The sequence below is a fragment of the Oncorhynchus mykiss genome, chromosome 9 (genome assembly GCF_057628025.1).
Source record: "Oncorhynchus mykiss isolate SJ-2025 chromosome 9, ASM5762802v1, whole genome shotgun sequence".
Classification (NCBI taxonomy): Eukaryota; Metazoa; Chordata; class Actinopteri; order Salmoniformes; family Salmonidae; genus Oncorhynchus; species Oncorhynchus mykiss.
Genome location: NC_143030.1, coordinates 48,048,662 through 48,070,312, shown reverse-complemented (window position 1 = coordinate 48,070,312; position 21,651 = coordinate 48,048,662). Strand labels below are relative to the sequence as shown.

The following is a 21,651-nucleotide window of genomic DNA, read 5'->3' as shown; positions in this document are numbered from 1 at the left end:
AATCCTGAATTGAGTTTACTTCTACGTCCAAAACACACTGTTTTATCTTTCACTGAAGAAGAATCTCCAGGGCCCAGTGTCAGTTTCATCTAAAAGGTTGGGATGGTTTTGATGCGGCATGCAATGAATGGGAAGGCGCAAAATGTGTTTTACGTCGCATGCCGTTTTTTGTGATTGGTGGAGAAAACTTGGCTGTACTCCGCTTCCCCTCATGAATAAAAGAAAGCTCAGACCAAGAGCCTATCCGCGCGCGCGACAACCCCCTACGCCGTGCGCCAAAGTTATCACTTAAACACCCAACCTCCATGCAGACTTTGTCATCAAAAACTACCAGAGCTTTTAGGAAAACGCTGCAAAGAATTAAGCAACCTTTGCGCACTTGAGAGTTAAGGGACACCCTCCTCCCTCTCTCTGTACACACACAGTGTACCTTTTTCTCAGCAGTCCTGTTTCGCTCATGCTCCCCACTGTGCTACATCAGAAGTAAGTGTGTTTTACGGTTTTGGGGTCTTTCGTTTTCAGAGATTCGTCCGTTTGGATGAGTATAGGCCTATTTGTCTTTTTTCATTTTTTTTTGTTGTTGAGTGGACTGCACTTGTTTTTTCATCGTCAAAACAATTACCACAAACAAGTCTCGACTTAGTTTAGCCGATGAAATATTGGCCTTGTTTTTCCTGCTACTTTTAGCTGTAGAATGCAGTCGTCTTTGCCAGGAACAGTACCGCGAATGATGCGACCAGCGCCTGGACAAAACTATCCGCGCACTGGCTTCCCTTTGGAAGGTAGGTGATGCATGCAATTTACAAACATCCATCATTGTCGACATTACTGTATCATTCCAAGCAACATTTATTACTAATTTAAAGCACGTTGTTTATCAACAAAATGTGCATTTGATTTGGGCCTTTATCCTCAATCACACTTGAAACGGCAAAATGTTGGCTATAGTTATACAAATTGAAAGGACAATTTAGTCTATTAATTTTTTTATACACGTTTGCCCCCTCTGTAGACTACAATAGGTTTTACGAAAACTTATATTAGGATTTCACAATGTCTGGGTACTCGATTATGTGACTGTTTATGTAAATAGACAAACGTGTGAATAAAATGTACAGGCACAATTTATTTGCATTGATTAATCGTCCGTGGGAGCGTCTCCCAGACAAGGTTCGTCCTCAAGTAGCTCCAATAAAATCTCAGAGAACACGAAGCTTGCAAGTTATCTTAGATCCGGGATTTGTTGAAGTGTCCTGGTGCTGGAAATAAAAGTAAAATACACATCAAAACGACGAATCAAAGGATTACATCAATATTTGTACGGCATGGCGGTGAATAATGAATCCGGACAAAGCCACACACTTCACAGCCTCTTCAATGACGGATGGAACACTCAAGTGTCATCTGGCTAATGACAAATTCTGCCTTCAAATCAAATATTTTTCCCCAAAATAACTTGTCGATTCTGTTCTAAAATATCTATTTTTGTCATTTTCAATTTCAGTAAGCTACGGATTCATTCACTTCAAGCTTTATTGGAAATGTGTCCAATTAGTTTGAATGTAGTAACAGTGGGTTTAGGCCTTTATGTTGATGTTTTTATGGCCACATTTAATTTCTGAATAGGACAGCCTATAGGCTACATTAATTTATTTGTATATATAGACTACACAAATATAGGCCTAGCCTACATTGTGCAATAGACTTCCACTAGGTCGTATAGCCTAATAACAATTGCATTAGGCCTATCAAAAAATCTTCGAACGCTACAAAAATATGCTAAATATTCAAACATGTAGCCTATAGGCCTAAAGATCAAGCAGTCATCATTTGCACTGTAAAACAATATGCATTCCGAATAAGGTGTTAATGTTGCATTTGGTGTGTACACGAAATGTTTTCACAGTAGGCCTTCTTTCTTCTGCACAGTGTCAACTCCCCTGGGTCAAGGTCGGGTAAACCAACTCGGTGGAGTGTTCATCAACGGAAGACCACTGCCAAATCATATCCGACACAAGATAGTGGAGATGGCCCACCACGGTATCCGTCCCTGCGTGATCTCTCGACAGCTACGAGTTTCCCATGGTTGCGTGTCCAAAATTCTTTGTCGGTATCAAGAAACAGGATCAATCCGACCCGGGGCAATAGGAGGAAGCAAACCCAGAGTGAGTTTGAGAAACTTCTACCTCACAAAACAACAACAACCATTTTTATTACACGCTAATATCCTACAAATATCAAAATACATTTAATAATAGTATTATTAATAATACTATTAATATTAGCCTATTCTTATAATTTATTCGTATAATTCTTATTCTTGTTATCATGACTGTTTACCGTTATGGACACCAAATATTCAAACAGTAACTGGACATCCAAGGTATTTATTGTGGATATTGTATTCCATTCCATGTTTGTTGCTTACCTATGAGAATATGTATTTTAAAAAACGGAATTAGTCCATTCAGAATTTATTTTTCAGTACATTCAACCTGTACTGAAGTTATTTTTCTCGTGCTCTTTCTCCTCTCCTTTCCTCTTTTAATATTTTTCTTGTTTATTATTCTATTTTCTGCATTGTTTCTGCTTCTCATTTTCTTTCTCGCTCTCTTTCTTTCTCTCTGTTCTACTATCGTTCTGCGTAAATTAAACCCAAAAGCAGGTAGCAACGCCCGATGTGGAGAAACGGATTGAGGAGTACAAGCGCGAGAATCCCGGCATGTTCAGCTGGGAGATCCGAGACAAGCTGCTGAAGGACGGGGTGTGTGACAGAAGCACAGTTCCTTCAGGTGAGGCCTCATCTGGTAAGCAACCCTTTTTACTACACAAGTGTTGTTTGCTCATATATATTTTGTTGTACTAGTTCTCCATAATAGTGGTCGATATGAAACCATCACAAACATTATGTTGATGACGTATTTAGAACTACAAGCATAGTTTTATGTCGGCCAAAAACAGGCCTATAGTGTTACCTGAACTTAATTGCATTAGGTTATTATTTCGATTTGTTTACATTTGTTTTAGCCTGTGTGTAATGACTATGCAATTACCCTAGGCCTACCTTGTTTTGTTTTTATTCTTGTAGTGAGTTCCATTAGTCGTGTTCTGAGAGCTCGATTTGGGAAGAAAGATGATGAAGAAGATTGTGATAAAAAAGATGAAGACGGAGAGAAGAAAACCAAACACAGCATCGATGGCATTCTTGGCGATAAAGGTAGGCTAATTCAATTGGATTACATTCGCGTTTTAAAACAACCTCTTACAGGCCTATGCACAACATTCTGTGCGCTCAAAATGTTGCAATATTTTTGTTCAGCTTTGTTTGTTTTGTTCACGGAATGCACTTCCTTAATTTAAAACGGACCTAATTGCTCTTTTGCACACATTTGTGATTTTTTTTTCGTGATGTTAAGCTGTTTGCCAATACAAGCGTAACTAGACCTGCTTAATTATTTATATGAGCCTTGACGGAGGGTATTTGTGACTGCATTCATTTGCACAACAGACTCCTTTGGTGCTGGTAAATGGTCCCTTGAAACGACAACTGACAGATGACCGATGTAACAATCAATATCAATTACGACCAGCAGGTTGCAGCGATTCTTGATCCTGGACATTAGCCTATTTAGGTAGCGCGTGTATACTGCTTCATAGCTGGGTATTATCATAGTCCTATAGACTAACTAATATGTAAGCTAAAATAAACCGGAAGCTAGTCATTTGCTAAAACGATAAACGTGCCGCAATTGTAGCCTAATTCGTTTTTTTATTAGGCCTAGGTCTATTTGAAAATGGCTTATTATTATTTGTTACACTTTTTTAGTTGTCATTTTTTGGGTCAGTTTTAAACATATATTTTATTATGTGGAATATTTAGGCTACAAACAAAGGTTGTCTTTTGTCCTGGCGCTTTTTTGATGGGACCTCGGTATTATCTAGTCAAAATACATTAGATCCTGTGTCTGAAAAAAAGACAGGGATTTCCAAATGAAATGATCAACCATTTTGTAGCCTATCTGTTGTTTAAACGGTCGCACAAAAAGCCTTTCTCTAAAGCGACAGCCTCTCTAAACTTGAAGATGAACTTCAGTTCTCAAGACTTCCACTCCATTGAAGGCAGGGATTCTGAGGTACAAAGGCAAACCCCTCAAAAGCAGGGTAGTGAAAGGAGGAGTGGGACGTTTTTTTTCACACTTAAAAACCCGCAAAGAAAGGAGGAGAAAACTTTGGACAAAAGGCCAAGAGGAGAACGAAAGGCGAATGAATTATTCAATCCACCCTGCTGGTATATAGTTTTGTAATATTATAAAATCGTCTGTTGGAATAGATTAAGCAGTGGAGGGTGCAAAATGCGTTTCGATTGTTGTTTGGAAATGCATATGCTTTTTAGAATCGAGCTATTTTCTGTTCTGACTGAACCTTTACTGATGTTTTCTCAATGAAGGGGGTGGGGTAAATGGGTCTGTAAGTGAATGTAGACTAGCCTATAACATACTCTTAATCTATTTCACAATCCGATTCATTGATTGATGTTTATAGTTTGTTGTCTATGGGCTCGTGTCATGAAATGGCCTGTGTTGTTGGTTTATCTCGAGCATGAAGTTGCCTGCACCTTGTTAGTAGATCTGTACATAACTGACCTATGGGACATGACACCAGTTCATTATGGACTACTGTTTATTTTACGTGTCGCTGTATGATCACGTCGTATTGTAGACAGAACGCCTCTCCATGATAGCTCGACAGCCGTGTTGAAACGGGTTCCACTGCCAACAATTGACCCGCCAACAATTGAGCCGATTCAGGGGCCAGCGGGGGCTGTAGCGCTTTTGATTAAACCACAATTCTTCGTTAGAAATCTAACCTGATTGGCTTCAAACCACGTTGTCATCGGCCTATTTGTCAGTAGCCTAGCCCATGCATACACCGTGTGAAAGTAACTAAGATTGGGCTATATAGGCTATGGATATATGGCCTATAATGTACATTAACCCATAGGCCCCACTGTAGATCCTGCGTTCTTTTGGACATGAAATGGTCTCGCAAACCCTCTGTAAATGTTTTGCCCACGTTTGGCTTTTGATGGTGACATGTTGAAACCAGGCTACCAACTGTCCCATTTTTTTTATTCTTAAAAAGACTCATCTCTGCGCTTGTTTCATTCTATCATCCGGCTGGCATTTAATAATGTTAAGACTTATTACAGCTCGTAATGAAACCGGTGTCTGTTGAATAGGCGTCTGTGTTGGAGAGGGGTGTAATAGCTCGCAGGCATGGTAAGAAATGTATTTATCCCCTATCAGCCCTCACTCTTGGAGTTTCAAGCACAAACGTTATGTTGAAGGGTTTTAGAGCAGATTAAATTGAGCCTTTTATTTCTTTTCACTTTCATCTCTAAACGGCCCACTCTGCAGCTAGCCGCAGGCACAAATTCATGAGATTTTAGGTTTCTTTTATAGGCTATAGTTGTCGAGATTGTATTCATATATTTATTTTGTTTTATTTCATTTTTATTTTGGGATTGCATTGGAGCATATAACTCTTAACATGCCAAACTCGAATCTGGTGATGGAAATGTCAATTTGAAGTGAATTGTACAGTTTATATTGCAAGCAAATTGCTAGATGCATAGGCTTATTAGAATACAGCGGGGGTGGTTTCACCAAACAAGGGGGCATCGTGTTTGAAGTCTGAGCTTTCAAAAATAACCGCTGCTGTCCATTCTGATTTTAAGTTGACTGCGAATGCTTTGGCTTTTGGGGAAGAGAATACTGCAGCTATGCTCCGTAAAATAGTAGGCCAAATGTTTTCCATCCATGCTGATATTGACAGATTGCATTAGAACGTATTTAAACACTGCGTGAGTGACATGTTTGCCAAGTTTAGAAGGGGACTGCTGATAGTGGCACACGTTGCCCCTTCCAAAGAGCTTATGTTGAGATGTAAAGACTTATGATATGATGTTTTGTTACACCAGAGTGGACTAATTATAAGGTAATAGTCTCAATATATGTTTACAAATAGATAGTAGGTCATTATGATCGAGATCAAGGATTTATTACGTGATCATATCAATGTTTAAAAGATTGCGTTCAACCGTTATCAGGATATCTGCATTGATCATCCCATTGGCATAGCTATAGCCTATGGTCGATGAGTGACCTAATTTCAAATGTTGCATTGGTGCTGAGAAAATGCACACCTAAATGGTGGCTGAAAGGAGTGTATCGGTCAATTCATAAAGAACAATTGGTTTTGATTAAACCAACACGCACCATCTTCAGCCCTCATGCGTGATAGAAGGGACAAATGGACACTTGAACAAACGGTCGGATTACCTGAGGTTCTCAATCTAATCAAACAGGGGCCAGGCGGGATTTGTGACTGTTGTGAGTGGGATCAGAGGAAATGATAGAGGCCACAAGGAGATAGCGAGATGTCACTCATCCCCAGGCCCCAGACACGGCCGTTCTCTGTATTCAATTTCAAACGACGTTAAATACACGTCTTAAAAGGAGACATATAACCTAGAAAACGCGTTTGGAAATGATAGATAGGCTATACCGAGAACTCAAAGAGCGACCAAAAGTACCCATAAAACCATGATATAAATGGTCTACATATTTAAATGGTTATAGAAATAAGAGGAGCTATTGAGCCACATTGAGGAGTCATGCAATACTGAATAAAAACAAAAGGCTGCCATATTACATATTCCGGAGCATGATCTGGCATGCGTGCCGCTTTTTCTCCGAGACAGTTGTAGAAAATCGAAAATTATATTTAGGAGTCCGAAATAGCCTAAGCTTCATTGAAAGAAAAAGGATGCCTGGATGTGTCGAAAGACCACTTCAAACAAATCCATCTAGAATGGTGAGAGAGATTTAGTGAAAGTATGGGGAAGTTATTTAGCTATTAATAAAAAAAAATGTCCTAAGGCATCGAGAGTGACTCCATCTGCACTTTCTCGCAGCTATTTGGCTGGGTTGAAATTGAGGGAGACCCAAATGTTGGGTAGAGATAACACAATCATCACAGGCTTGGTCCTGTGCTGAGCATCAATGTATTCAACTCGGATTAACCTCCCTTTTCCCCCTCGCTGCCTCTCCAAATTTCATTGGAATTTACATGGCGAGATTTTTAAGAAACATAGCCTATAAAAAGCAAAAAACAACAGGCTGCGTGGAATATTTTAATAGCGGAGGGGGTTGCATCAGTTGTCATAATAATCACAAATGATAATGATAGCCCAATAGACATAATAATGCTAATAATAATGATAATGATAATGATAATAATAATGTATGCTGGGTTTATATATATATTCCTATAACTGTTATTTCATTCTAATAGTATGCTGATATTAAGATATTATGTACACTTCTACTTTAAACCTTTCGATTGGGTAGGCCTATCCGTGACGAATGCAGTTAATGTTGATGGCGATTCTCCCTTACAACGTTTCAAGACCGAAATAATAATGATTTGCCATTTAATTCCACTGTTGGGGCCAGAAATATAGTGTTTTTTAGAGGTTTAACAAATGTGCATGGGTAGGCTATAAACCCGTCGACCAGACGGAACTCTATTACACGGAATCCCGATAAACCAAGTGACATAATTCGTGGAACAAATCAAATTAGCCAAACCAGCAACAAATGACCATAATTTACTATTTAAAAGTCTTTGTTAAGCATGTTGCATCTCTTTAATGCTAGGAATAATAAGATACCCCATTCATCCGGTGAACTAGGGCCTAGTGCTTTTTAAGGCCATGTAGGACCTTACTAAAAATAAACATGGGGAGATGTCAAAATCACTCATTCCCCAAACGAGATTTAAGAGGCAACATAATACTTCTGTAATTTATTTAAATCAGTTTTGTTAAGCCTGCTTCCCTGACATCAAACAATATTTATATACGTTCATTGAATAAGGGGTCATGGTTTACATGCTTTTGTGCATCTTACAGGCAGCCCAACACCTTCACATTCCCCCAAGAGCATTCCTTAGAATGTATTTAGATGGTCGTTATTAAGCAAGAAACACCATCGGGGGTACTGCAGTAAATTAGTATACACTCATTAGATTAGGAAAATGATATTATGATGGCGACGTATATTTTTCCCTTCCATGACTTAGGCTATAGTCTACATCAACATCACAGCAGCTGATTGAACGCGTTTTCAAAATGGACAGGGGGAAATCTTACATTGATGACACATTTTGTCCTGTCAATTCATAAGACATAAAACATCTAGAGAAAGAACGATCTTAGCGTAAGCCTCTTCATCACGTCGAATATTAATGTGCAATTATACACCAATGCTCTGGGTGACCCGCTAACCTGAGGCAGACCCTGGGGTTTTCATGAAGGGGATTTCGTGTTGTGTGTTTCAGACATTTTAAGAGAAGAGAGGAGGAAAAAAGTAGGTGAGGAAAAGTAGAAGCGGCTAGAGGAAATTGAGAGGCTTATAGTCTTTGATCCTTGGGTGCTTTTGCTTATCAGAAACATTTGTGGTGACACCACCACAATGGGAGTTCATCATATTACAGACTGCCAGTGCTGCTTTCAAGCCTGCCTGTCTATTAATTAAAGCACTTTTGCCATGTGGGACAGGGCCTATACGAGTGCACATGCTACCAGCAGCGAATACTTCTCGAATCTCTGGTGGGTTATTTAAAGGGACAATCTCCCCTTTTGGGCGACTTAGGAAAATTCCAAGGTCTTCTGTAGACTACATGGGGATTTTTTTTCTCCTCATATAAAGGCAAGTACATAATCCTTTCCTGCTCAATAACTTTAAAGGAATTAACTCCCCCCTACCCAAACATTCACCAAATCTCAAGGTGTAGAACTTTCACGGAGTTATTCATTTTACTTTAAAGTAGGCTTAACTGTCCAGTGAAAATCTCACTTTTAAAAGTTCATATTCTGTTAACTCATACCCAAATAATGTTGTTGACTTGTCTTATACTCGTATTTGTGGTCAATGCATTAATCGGAGATGAAACACTTCAAAAACCCAATCTCAAACTTGTATCTCAAACAGACCATTTAAAAAAATGCTTGCTATTTCCTCATGGAGAATGATGTCATCCTGCCTCATTGGCTGAGCTGGCCAATCAGTGGTCTACTGGCGTTCATATTTTTTAATGACCAATATACATCCCCACCATTCTATTGTTGGGGTACACCCACACCATTTCAACACAGCAAAGCTGCTTTTTAACATAATTAATTACCATTTATTTTAAGGAAAATGATTTTGCTCATATTCAAATTAATTATAGGTCCTATTTCATTATGTATCGAAACACTGGACATGTACTTTAAATGTATGTATAATGTTACATTTCATTTCCATTTGTCATTGACAACAATTACATTGAAAAACATTTCTAGTTGGTTGGGGTCAGGGATGTACTAGGGAGCTTGGTGGGGGACATGGCCCTGCAAGATCTGAGGAACAAATCGGACAAACGACAAGGGAAAACTCCTGCTGACACCAATAAAAGTATTGGCCTCCGGGCTTCCTATGTGGTGTCACAAATAGTGTTTTTGATACCACGACTCGCCATCGGTCTATTGTTGTACGCTGCCCATAAAATTGGAAGGCCAAGGAACTATTGTTGACCCCAAATGAAGACCGCTCATCAGTTGATGAGAAAATGGGCTTATGTTTAGTCGTGCATGGTCGTTCATCAAATATACAGGCCAATATGCCTTTTAACTATGACAATTAGTTAATATAGTCCATATTAATATCTGATATCGAATGTTTAATTCAATTCAGATGTAGCTTAGTCTGGTATTATGTCCAATTGAATAAACATGTTATTTAATGTATAATTATAACCGCATTATGATTGAAAATATTGAAATATATTTGACCAAACTGAAGCACAAATATTGTCACTATTGTAGTAAGAAAAATAGAGCTTGGGCTACTTGTTGATTTTCCTTTTATTCTTCATCACTTCTAACTGCATCAATGGCGTCTTTGAGAAAACAAATATATAAAGAGGGGCAACTAAACTGGGAAGCGGTTTTGAAAGCGAGAATAGCAGCCCACTTCTTTGCCATAGAGCGTTCAGTAGCCATTCCTTAATCCTGCTTTCATTTTGCCGACAAATGCCAAGAATCTTGTTTGGCGACCCAATGGGAGACTGATCAGTGAACAAAAGGGAAGCATTTCACAAAGCAGAAATGAGCAAAACGAGGTTCAGGGCAGTCAGAAGCCTTGGGCAACCATTAAGCTCCGTTTGCAAATGATAGCCAATGGGACAAAGGAAAACACAAAAATCTTAAGCTATACAAATATGGCTAAACAAACGGATTGACAATGTCACCGAATGTTTTGACGGTTAATTGATCCCTTGGTGAGACGCATAGTGATTTTTGGAGATGTCTTATTGTGCAGGGTTATCGAGGGTGTTTTGTCAAATTAGAAGTAGCCTACTTTACTCATGGGGCATTTTGGGGATTTATCAATAAAATATAAATCAGTAAAATATTGCACCAAACACATAAAGTAATCGAAAATGACATGACACCTAGGCCATTCATAATAGCCTACCGAATAACGCTTGATGGTGCAGAATTTAGAAAATAGGTCAGGATCGTATCTTTGAGTAAAACATGTTAAATTAACATCGCCAGATTCTACTAATCTACATTTTTTCGTCGGTTTCAAGTTGCACCATTAAGACCAGGCATGTATCCTACAAAGAAAACTAGACCAAACCACCACCTACAGTATAGCCTATGAGTTTTGACCACGCAATAAAGACCAGTGGTTTCCTTTTCGTTTGCCTGTCTGCTGTGTTAACTTGATATTTTGTGCATGACTGGTTTATTAGACACCGCATGTGTGGGGATTTGACAGCGGCTCCTGGGGTCTGGATACCTTCAGTTAAATCCAACTCATTTCGCTCTCTCATGTAATTCATCCGGGGAACCTAGGGAGACGGCCCACGGTAGGAGAGGTATCTTAAACCCTTTCATCTCAGCCTATAATAACTGGACCATAACAAGTTCTCAATGCTCAGGTTCAAACCATATCCTCATACCATGAGAACATTGCAGCACAAGGTTAATTAAGGTCGAGACTGCTGAGTTTACCTAACATAGCTGCTAAGAACGTCCCATATAGCCTATCCTTTAAAAGTAGCCGACAGTAGCCTATAATTTGGTGAATGATAATAACGGTATATTTATTTAATAACCATAGTATCATTTATAATAACATTATTAGTAGCATTTTAAAAATCTGTCAAATAAGCATTTCGCTGCACCTGCAATAACACTTTTAAAATAACATTTGATTATTATTATCATGATTATGTAAATCAAACCTTTATATGATAGAATATTAATTATGTATTGATAATGAACGTTTTTTGGGAAATTTAATTTTGGTACATCTACCTAGCTCACTCTGTGCAAGTTAATATTTGTGAGTTTGCTGTGGCCCATTTCCAAGAACGTAGATCAAGTTCAAAGTGACAGAAACAGGATTGAATCAGAGAGGAATGTTAATATGAAATGTTCAAATTGAAGTTATCTCACACACCAAGGGAACCACGTTACTTTTGCCCAGGTGGACCTGTAAGCAAATGGAGGCATAATGACATCTTAGTTTGTCGACACAGGCACAAGAAAGTAATTCTTACAAGTGTATTTGTCTAGGATTCGACTCCCTAAAAGCAAATGCTGTTCAAAATGCACAAATCCATTCTAATTGGGTATGAAATGACCCTAAATATATAGAGATTAAGCAACCATTAAGCCCCTACATTTTCTTCTAAAATAAACCTTGAAGCTGTTGAAAGGTTTGAAAGTGGATTAATGGTTCTATATAAATCTTTGCATGAATGTAATTTGTGCCACTTATTTTACATGCCATCCTAAATAATATATGTGAGAATATATTTAACCAACTACCATCAAATCATTTATATTCACTTTAATTCAAATTATGTTTTTTTACACCCTAACTTCATCATTGTACACTCAAAGCTACCATTCTGGAGAGATTGAGGTTATGCAATGCAAGGCCCTAACTATCTTGCTCGGCCATGTTAAGTGTATGTTGTCTGCCCAATCATTAGTGTCTGTTTGCGTGATATAAATGTACTTTCAGGAGAACACACGTTAAAGTTAGAGACTCATTGTCGATTTTATCCAGGTTGTATCTGTGTTATAGTTCATAACTCCCTCTGTTAGTGTCAGTGACCAAGGAGCTAAACGTCAACTGTTTGTGTTTTGCCTTTTAGAAGCCTCTTTGTAGCTAAACCAGCTTTTTTGGTTTGGCCTGAAATCCCCCTGATGTGTGTCTACCCACTCAGTCTATTGAAATACAAGCAGTCACTTAAAAAGGGAAAGAAAGAAAAAAAGTGAATGGGGATAGAGAACCGTCTGTTATTTTGTGTCTTTGGCCCCGCACCATTGGCTATTCAGGCGAGTTGATGAACTCCTCCAAAAGTTTATTAAGGGGAAGGAAACAATGCAAACCAAAGGCTTCAAGCAAACAGGCTGACAGTTTATAAACTAGCTTCCATTGAGCCTCAAAGGCAGATGCATGAATACGTTTGAATGGGCTCCCTCAAACTGACACAATCGAGCTAGACAACAGCCATGTTGAAAAAGGAGGGGTTTTACTCTTCGGTGCTGCTGCGGTGCCGATTGGTATTTCCATGCATTAATGTACATCTGCAGTGGGAAGGCTCCAATCTGGGGGTTGGTTGGTTGGTCTGGTCGAGTCAAAGCGTTGGTTTTTGCTGATCTTTTTTGCTTGTGTTTGAAGTAAAGCCTTGTGTTCCGCACGCCCACTCTGGACAGCAGGTGTCACGACACTGAGAGAAATATGCTAATCGCAATGAGAAAGAGAGTGAGGGAGAGAGAAACGTTTTACTTATGCTCCCTCGCTTTTTCACGGTATGAACCGGAGCATTTCTCGTCCACATGCAGGTTGAATGGGTGATAAGTGGCTTTTAGCGATGATGGTATTCCTTTCAGCCGAAACAACTTTGTTCTCAGTCCAAGCAGTAGTTCCTGCTTGCCAGATCAGTCAGCGAGTGTGTTGGTTCGCTTTGGGTTCAGTCGTTGAACATAATTGCAAAGAAACCATTTCTCTTGAAATGTTAAATTATGTTTACCAGCTAGAACCTTGCTGAGCAGTGACTGTGGAATCAACAGCCTGAGGAAACACTGCTCTTACGAAATTCACAGACTAAAGTTACTAAACCCTCTCCACCCCGGCCTACAACCTAATTGGGGACTATGATTTGTGAGTGTATCCAGCCCAGACCCATTGCTCCCTAAGTAGGCACCACCCGGGAGAGGTGACCCTGGGCAGCCTTGGGGGTGTCTGAATGCACTGCGGACACAGCCTATAGCAGCCATCCCTAGCAGGTGTCACAATTAGCAACACAATCAGCCTCCATGGCCTGTGGTCATTGGGCGTCTGTTCAACCAAGCCGTGTAAGGCGGGCTGGACCTTGGGGGACAACACAAGGGGGTACACGTGGAGCAGGGACAAGACTAGGGCCTGATTACCCTCTGAAACAGTCATTAGAGAGGATAACGTCGCAGCAAACAAAAGTGGAGAAGAAATATCAATACTTTGTTAGTTTTCCAAACAGAGCCCCCTCGGTTACACTCTGCTCTCGCACATTTCCCAATCACTTGTTGTTTATATTTACTGTAAGTGTCAACTGTTGCAGTTATTGTTATGAACATTTTGGCTGTGAATTGGAAGTTATCTTTGTGTACTCTGAAAATGTCTTTATTAGGCTACAGTCTGGCTTACTGGGCAACCCCCTGTCTGTTTGTTTTATGAAGGGATATTGCCATAGTCATGTGGAGAGCTGACAGTACTGTGTTGTTGGGTGTTGAAGCCTGGGGACAGCCATATTGGTGGTTGGGTTTGAGTCAGTTTCTGTTCAAACTGATAATTTGTATTTTTTAAGAGGCCTCTCTTTTCACTACCACAAGAGTGCTCTCTTTGAATCCTTGGAATCACTCGCAAAAAGGGGTTATTCAAAAAAGATGAGTACTTCCTAGTATGTTTTATAAGCAGTTATTTAAGAGGGGGCAAATGTTGCATTAAAAACAATTAGAGTATTACTCAATGTGATTGATATGTTTGGTGCCGCTCTCTAGTAATATAAACATAGTGTACTTAGTTTTGATGGTGTCAAACCCCTTTAAATACCCATATACTTTGTGAAAAAAATATTCTGTGTATATTATCTGGATTGTCAATATTTATTTGAAGATACTTGTGAGGACTTGCATTGATATATTTCCCTCCTGTGCTGTTTTGTGTGATTCTACATCTCAGTGGAGAAGCGTGTGTCGATGAGCTAGGAGTGCAAACAGGCGTCTCAAATTAAAAGCTTTTATTTCACCGTAAACCTGTCCCTTAAAACCTGCTGCTTGCTTATGGAGTAGATCACTTGTTTTACTAGGCAGTCATAAAAGGACGATGGAAACTAAGGTAACCAACACCTGTCTGTATTCTAGGATATCCAAAGGTTGCCACAACAGACTCTAACCAATAGGCATATTACATTTAGCTTGTGGCACATTTGAAGTGAAGTTGAACATTTTTTTACAGATGATTGTTTTAAGCAAAAAGGCACAAGAGGCACTATGTAATGAATATACTCACAGGTAAATGGCATTGTTTGGCCTGAGGCAAAGTGGTGGGACAGTCAACCCATTTACATGGGACTATATTCATTACATCGCACTGACCCGTGTGCCTTATTGCAGTTTTAAAAAGGTTGCCAACATATTCAAATAACAATGAATGAAATATCTTCATTAAAAATGTTATTTTGATACAATTTTCATGAAATGACATTCTTCCACTAGAAGATATAATCCGGACACACATCTGGTCGTTAGTTATTTTGGCCATGTTGCTACAGACGCTCTAGTCGTTAATTATTTTTGCATAGTTGCTTTGAAAAAGGATTGGTCGCCCGTACTAAAAAAAAAACATTTTCTCTATACAGGCTGACCAAAGTTCTTGTCATTTGCTAGCTAGCTAGTCAACTTCAGGTAACTCAGTTGCGTCAAACATTGCACCAGGAATGACAGTACACTAGCTTTTTCTATTGGTATAAAATAATAATGATGTTGATGTGAAATTTCGCCTGGTCTCGTCTGGACAACGCTTGTTCTCAATGGTACAGGGGAGATCGCATTTCAAGAGTGAAACACTTTTCGGGGTCGGACAGGCAGACAGCGTGGCTTATATTAACTCCTGTTGTACGAAACTAAATGCTAGGCTAAAAGCGAGGGGAAATGTGCGAGCTGAGATAAATACAAGAGATGATTTGGACAGCAACGTGAACATGACGATATTGTTATGGAGACGCAGCAATAATTCAGATGGAACTTCTAGCAGACACAGGCGTGCCAGTGTCGATGAATACAACGTGGCTTGGAGCGCTGCTCGTCTGATCGGCATCTAGGATCCAAACAACTATTTTTAATAACGTTCCTGAGAGCCCTGACTGCTTCACAAAATGGTTGACGCTAACACATTTAGTGGCAAAGCTTACTTCAGTTGGCTGGGTTCACAGGTCTCTGTGGTGCTGACTTATCCTGGCCTTAAGGCTACAGCCAGGTCATCCTCTGTCCATTAACACCCCACCTAACTCTTCCTCATCTTCACTTTTCTCCACCACAACTGTCTGCAAGGCAGCAGTGAACTGAGACGAGATTTTCTATAACCCAAGATAATTGCTTCCTTGACATATTTATTGGGCTCACTTTTATGGATTCAATTGATAAGTCCCTCCCATCTCATGGCCTAAGACAGTGTTAACCATTTTTATGAAGGACAAACACATTTCAACCAATTTTATGATTTCAGTATTACTTCACAATGGTCACCTATTTATATAAAAAAGTTGCTCTCTGCCATTGTGTGTGCTTGATTAGTGAGTAGCTAGACAAATGTCTACATTCCATTCTGTCCAAGAAGTATGTTTAAAATGAACAACAATCCGTTTGTGCTAATTCCACGACAATGGGGGCATGACATATATAATTAAGTACAAAGGCATTTGGCCAGTGTCACAGCACTGATTAGTAGTTAACACCATGGTCCAATAGTTTAAAAATCACCATTAGCCCACGCCACTTATGGCCATAAAATCTCCCATTTTCTGCTCCTTAGCATCTTCACCCCGGGATCTCTGCCCTTGCTTTATTTATATGTGTGTTTTGCCCTCACACAAAGACAATAAACATGTTCCCAGAGTGTTGCAAATCAGAAATTTGCTCAGATTTTTTCCCCACCGACTTGAATAGTGAATGCGGTGGCCAGTATGTGAACAACAGTAGGGCAGGCCAGCTGCAGGAGAGTGGTAGGGAGGGAGGGAGGGAGAGGGTGAGGCTGTTCTCCCCCAGCTTCAAACAGGGGGCTTGTCTTACAGTTTTTACTAATGGGCTTACTTATGCATCCACTGGCACTCTCCCTTCATGCTGATCCCCCCCCCCCCCTACACACACACACACACACACACACACACCTAACACCAAATGATTCCCCCCTCCTAACACCAAACTCAATTTTTCCATCCAAAATCCACAATATGCTGTTGACATTTTAGAGAATTCATTATATCATGGTGTGTCTGCCAAAAGGGAGTAGTTTTCTTTCTTACGATTCCCACAAGTCATTATGTGTTCATTTTTATTCATCATTTATTTACACATGCGATTGAATTTGAGCCGCCTAAGTGATAGACAAGTTTCTCGTTCCTGTTTTAGACTTGATTTGACCAATGTTTCACCAAGTGGATATCAGATCTGCTTGAAAAGGACAGCTGCCACACTGTTGATTTTTCATCTTGGTTTTAAAAGGATGCACTCCCAACAGAAAGGCACCAGATCAAGCTCTCAGCTATCTCCCCCTCTCACATAAACACATGGGTTGCATTTCAAAGCACCTTTTAACTGTAATCTTTAAATAGACTCAACAAGTCAAAATCACTTATTTTGTTTGCAGGGGGAGAAAACCCTTTTCTATGATTATTAATCTGCTTTTATTCAAAATAAGATTATTCTTTGCTCTTATAAAACTTTTGGCATTTTCTTTTTTAAGCCCCGAGCGGTCCACTAAGGGCTTGCATTTGTATATCTCTAATATAGCTTTGTCTTGAGTATTATATTTCCACCCCGTCATAATCTAACTCTGTGGTTATATTGACAGTCAGCATTTTGTTATTTATAAGGCCGTTTTCTATCAGTAAATGAGACATATGCATGCCACAGCTGGGGGAGAGAGAGCAGATAAAGACTTTGCATTTAATAACCGCTAGTTTGCTAAGACGTAATGCCTTGATAAGGCAAACATATTTGTGAAGGGCTAGATTGAGTTCAATACCAGTTCTATACAGCATCTACTGAGAGGACAGAGCCGGGCTGCGCTGTGTCCTAGCCTATACAGTGTTGTGTGTGTGTGTGTGTGTGAGTGTGTGTGTGTGTGTGTGTGTGTGTGTGTGTGTGTGTGTGTGTGTGTGTGTGTGTGTGTGTGTGTGTGTGTGTGTGTGATGATGATACCCATGATATAATGAATTCCCTGAAATGTTAACAGCATATTGTGGATTTTGGATGGAAAAACTTAAGTTTGGTGTTGGGATGGGGGACTCATTTGGTGTTAGGAGTGTGTGTGTCTGTGTGTGTGGATTTTAAGCTATGCATGAATATTCATTAGAAACTATTGAATTAGTCTACATTTTGGAAATACTGTATATTCAACAAAACCTTACAACCTATGCCACCATTCACTGCATGTTTTGATGTAACTATACATTTTTGTGTTTTTTACTAAACGATGGCCATTTTGTTGCAGTCACTGTGGGATGATGACTTATTTATTGGATATTGAATGAGTTAGATGAATACAGCTTTGTAGGCTACTCTGTTTGGAGTGTCTGTGGTTTTTATTCATGGTCCTACTCTCTCCATCAGTATAGTTTAGCCTATTTTTTGGCCGCTTGGATTTGAGGGTGTTTGTTGGGGGATCAGAGTCCGATGCCAATGGGCAGAGTTTGCCAGCTTCCCTTTTGTGGCTCTTTCATCATTTTATTACTTTCGCTTTGACCTCAATTAGCGAGGTCTTTATATCAGGAAATGAAAGAGCACCGTCGGGTACAGAGAGGGAGATCTGTTGAAAATGGACACCTGCTCTTCAAACGCCAAGCAGCCTTCCTATTTCTGGCAGGTCAAATGAGCACTCTTTCCAGTTTCTGTTGACGACGTTAGCTCAGCACTTCCTTTCAAAATGGGTGGTCATTGTTCACAGTTTCGATAGCAAATTAAAATGATTCAGTTGGAATGGGGCATTTTTCTTCAATGAAAGTGTGAGTGGTTACACAGTTGTACACGTCAGGATGACTGTACAGTATGTGTTATATGTGAGGTTTAGACACAGAGATAAGATTTGTTGCAAACCACAGTACTCCCATAAGTCTCTAGTACTATTATAATCAAATACTGTACATCTATTGAAGCCCTACATGTTGTTGTTAAATTACGAGCTATTAAATGAGCCATATAGAGATGCATCACACATTGGGCAACACATACATCTTCCAGGTGCCAAATTCCCACCCCCCATCAATATACCAGGCCTACGTTCCTGCAACTCTCCTCCACCACCCTACCCCACCCGCCCTCCAACCCACTTGGTGCAGTCCATGCACTTTCCCAACCTTTTAATGGTTTAATATGCAGTCAGCACTTAGGTGTGCTGTTCGGCTAAGGAGAGTCAATATGTCAGCGTTTATTGATGCCCCACGGAGCTCCGGTGGGTTGTCAGGCTCTCTTTTCAGGGCCAAGCGGCCCCCTGAGGTGCTGCCTCTATTGGGCCTGAAAGGACTGGGAGGCTCTGAGTCCCTCACACAGAGGCGGCGGACACTATTATTTTCTTTAAGGGGCCCGCTTCAGGAACACGACAAGACCCCTAAACGAGCATCACTCATCATCTCTCCTCCGTTACTTTTTATTTTCATTTTAAAAAGAAAGAATAAGGGCCTAATTGTTTCTTGTGGAAGCAAGAGATTATGGAACCGTCCTCTGTTCTTTCCTTCCCTTGTTCACTTGCTTCTTGCTGTTTTCTTCTTCTTCTTAGTATTACCGCAACCATACAATGAGACAAATGTGAATCAAAAGAGAGAACTTTGAGAATGAACATTATTATTACATGCCTGAATTTGATGCAATGACCAAGATAATTTATATGTCATAGCAAGTGAATCCTCCTGATCCCCCCCCCCCCTCTCCATCCTCTCTTGCATCTCATCCAATCCACTGTGGTGTTCTGTAGACAGTGAGTACAGTGAACTTAAGATCTCTTGCAGGGAATGGGGGAGGAGATGGGGGGGGGGGGGGGGGGGGGGGGGGGTGCGCAGGTTTGGATAAATCTAGCCCCAAGGCCTGAGAGACTGTGGAGAAACAGATGCATGTCAGAGATAGCACAGCATAATGGCCTGTTTGTACAGTGTGTTTTTTTTTCTCTCTCCCTCTTTAAACTGTCAGACAAAGAGAAGGGTTGCACAATGGCAACAAAATGCACACACGCATAAGGATAAACTTGTTCAGGAAATATACAGCGACAATACACAGTTATTCTTGAGGAAGTAATCAAATCAAATAAAAACTTTGTAGACAGTGACGCATGGCGTGGAGTTATTCCGTTAGCTGAAACTGGTCAATGCTTTTGTGTAAAACTGAAAGCAGGCCTTGATTGTAAATATACTGGAACTAATATGATTTTCAGAATGACCCATAATGAGTGCATGCTGCTCTCTCCAGAGCTCTGTCGCTCATTGTCCCTCTGTCTTGGCCGACGTCCGGGATGAACAAACCCATGTCAACAGTCAACAAACCATGGATGTTTCACCAATGTTTACATTTACTTTACATTAGACGCGTCTCTTGTGGGAACAAAACATACGCACTTGATGTAAAGTCCAGGAAAGTAATTAAGGTGATAAATGCAGAGAAGTTTATTTACAAGGTACTTACATAATGTAGACAACATGCTCATGATACACTGCTAATAATACCCACACAAATGTCAATAATGATAATAAAATGATCTCAGTGGCATTGGAGGGTGATCGAAACATATTATAAGCTGGCGTTTAGGGGAATACAATATGACGGCATGATATGCTGTGTGTAAAAAATGTGTTCTGTAGTATTACAACCGGGGCTGTTAAGGTGAACATTTTAATTGTAGTTAACTTTTGGAATGTTTCACACCGTCAATTTTTTTCTCGCGCATTTAATAACATGCATTTCCTGTCTGAGTTTCCGCATGGACCCTTCTGAGCGCATCACACAAAGCGCTCACTGCTGTCGGTCTCTACGGCTAGCAGCTTCTGTAGAGCTGTCTGCCTCTCTTGTGGTGCTGAAATCAACCACTTAGCTTTGAGCAACAAAGTTGAAGGAAAACTTCGAACCATAAACACTTTCCCATACGTTTCTTTAGATAACAGCAAAAAATGAATTTACACAGAAGTATACTAGGCAGTTATGCTAACGTTCGCTAGCTAGCTAACCAAACGAGAATGGCTGAATGGCTCAAAATTCAACACAATGATTTTAATCAGAACAGAACTTCCATTCCATTAAGCTACTGTTTTGGTTGTAGTTCTTATTCAGGTCAAACGATTAAAGCAATTCATCTAAGCAATTAATTCTAGTACCGTAACAGCTTGTGACTATTTCATGTTGAACATTGATAAGAAGTAGCTTAGGCTAGATCTAATAGCTGTATGATATTTTACATTAACTTTTATATCAGCTGTTATTGTCTTAGAATACAGTAGAATACATTATTATTGTCTTAGAACACAGTTGATTTTTCATTTTTATAATCAAAATATATTACACCAACAAACCAATGGAATTAGTTTAAAATAAAAACATCTTTCATGAGGATCAAATTTGAAATGTATTTTTTTTTAAAATTGCAATTAATCGTAGTTACCCACAGAAAACCAATGCCATTGACTTGATAAAAAAAACATTTAATCGTTTGACAGCCTTATCGAGAACTATGTATTATATTTAATAGTTCATTTACTTTACATGGGTGACTAACTGTACGCTATCTTTCTAGACAATGTGTCAATGGCATTTGCGTCACTGACACTAAAAGAAAGACAGTCATGCTCTGTATCCCTTTGGACTTCACAAACCAGAAGCTAAGTGGTGGTCAGTACAGTACGGTCTGTGGTGAAGCAAAGCGCTAGCTGCCTCCTCACACTACTTCCGAACAGGCAGCAGAATCTCCAATTGATTGCTCTTATCACAACAATATGATCCCACTGGGAAACACCAGCCTCCAATGTAGCTAATGAACAGGCTTATTTAATTAGAGTCAAATGAGAGAATTTAGCTAATGTTCATTTTGATTCCTGTTTCAGATTGATTCCTCAATTAGAGGGGAAGGTTGCAAATGTATTTTTTTGTGTGCAAACATATGGCATTGGAGAATGCCGTGGACCCTGGAGGGGTGTACACACTCCCAAATACTTAATTAGCCTCTAATTTGGTGATAAACGCAGAGCCTCCCTGACATTTTATCACTCTCCCCAGAACTTTCACAT

General features: G+C 39.8%; 1 protein-coding gene across 2 annotated transcripts in view; it reads left to right on the top strand.

The window, feature by feature from the left end:
- Positions 1–246: 246 nt before the first annotated feature.
- The window catches only part of LOC110532152 (paired box protein Pax-7), a 67,506-nt gene continuing 46,101 nt past the window's right edge, over positions 247–21,651 (top strand). Inside the window, exons 1-5 of one of the 2 annotated variants that reach the window (XM_021615802.3) lie at positions 247–483; positions 688–782; positions 1,930–2,165; positions 2,663–2,792; positions 3,089–3,217. In XM_021615802.3, coding sequence (XP_021471477.1) covers positions 458–483; positions 688–782; positions 1,930–2,165; positions 2,663–2,792; positions 3,089–3,217 — 616 coding nt within the window. In that variant the 5' untranslated portion in view covers positions 247–457. Of the gene's footprint in view, positions 484–687; positions 783–1,929; positions 2,166–2,662; positions 2,808–3,088; positions 3,218–21,651 lie in introns of both variants that reach the window. The other variant, XM_021615801.3, reaches the window with a different exon arrangement.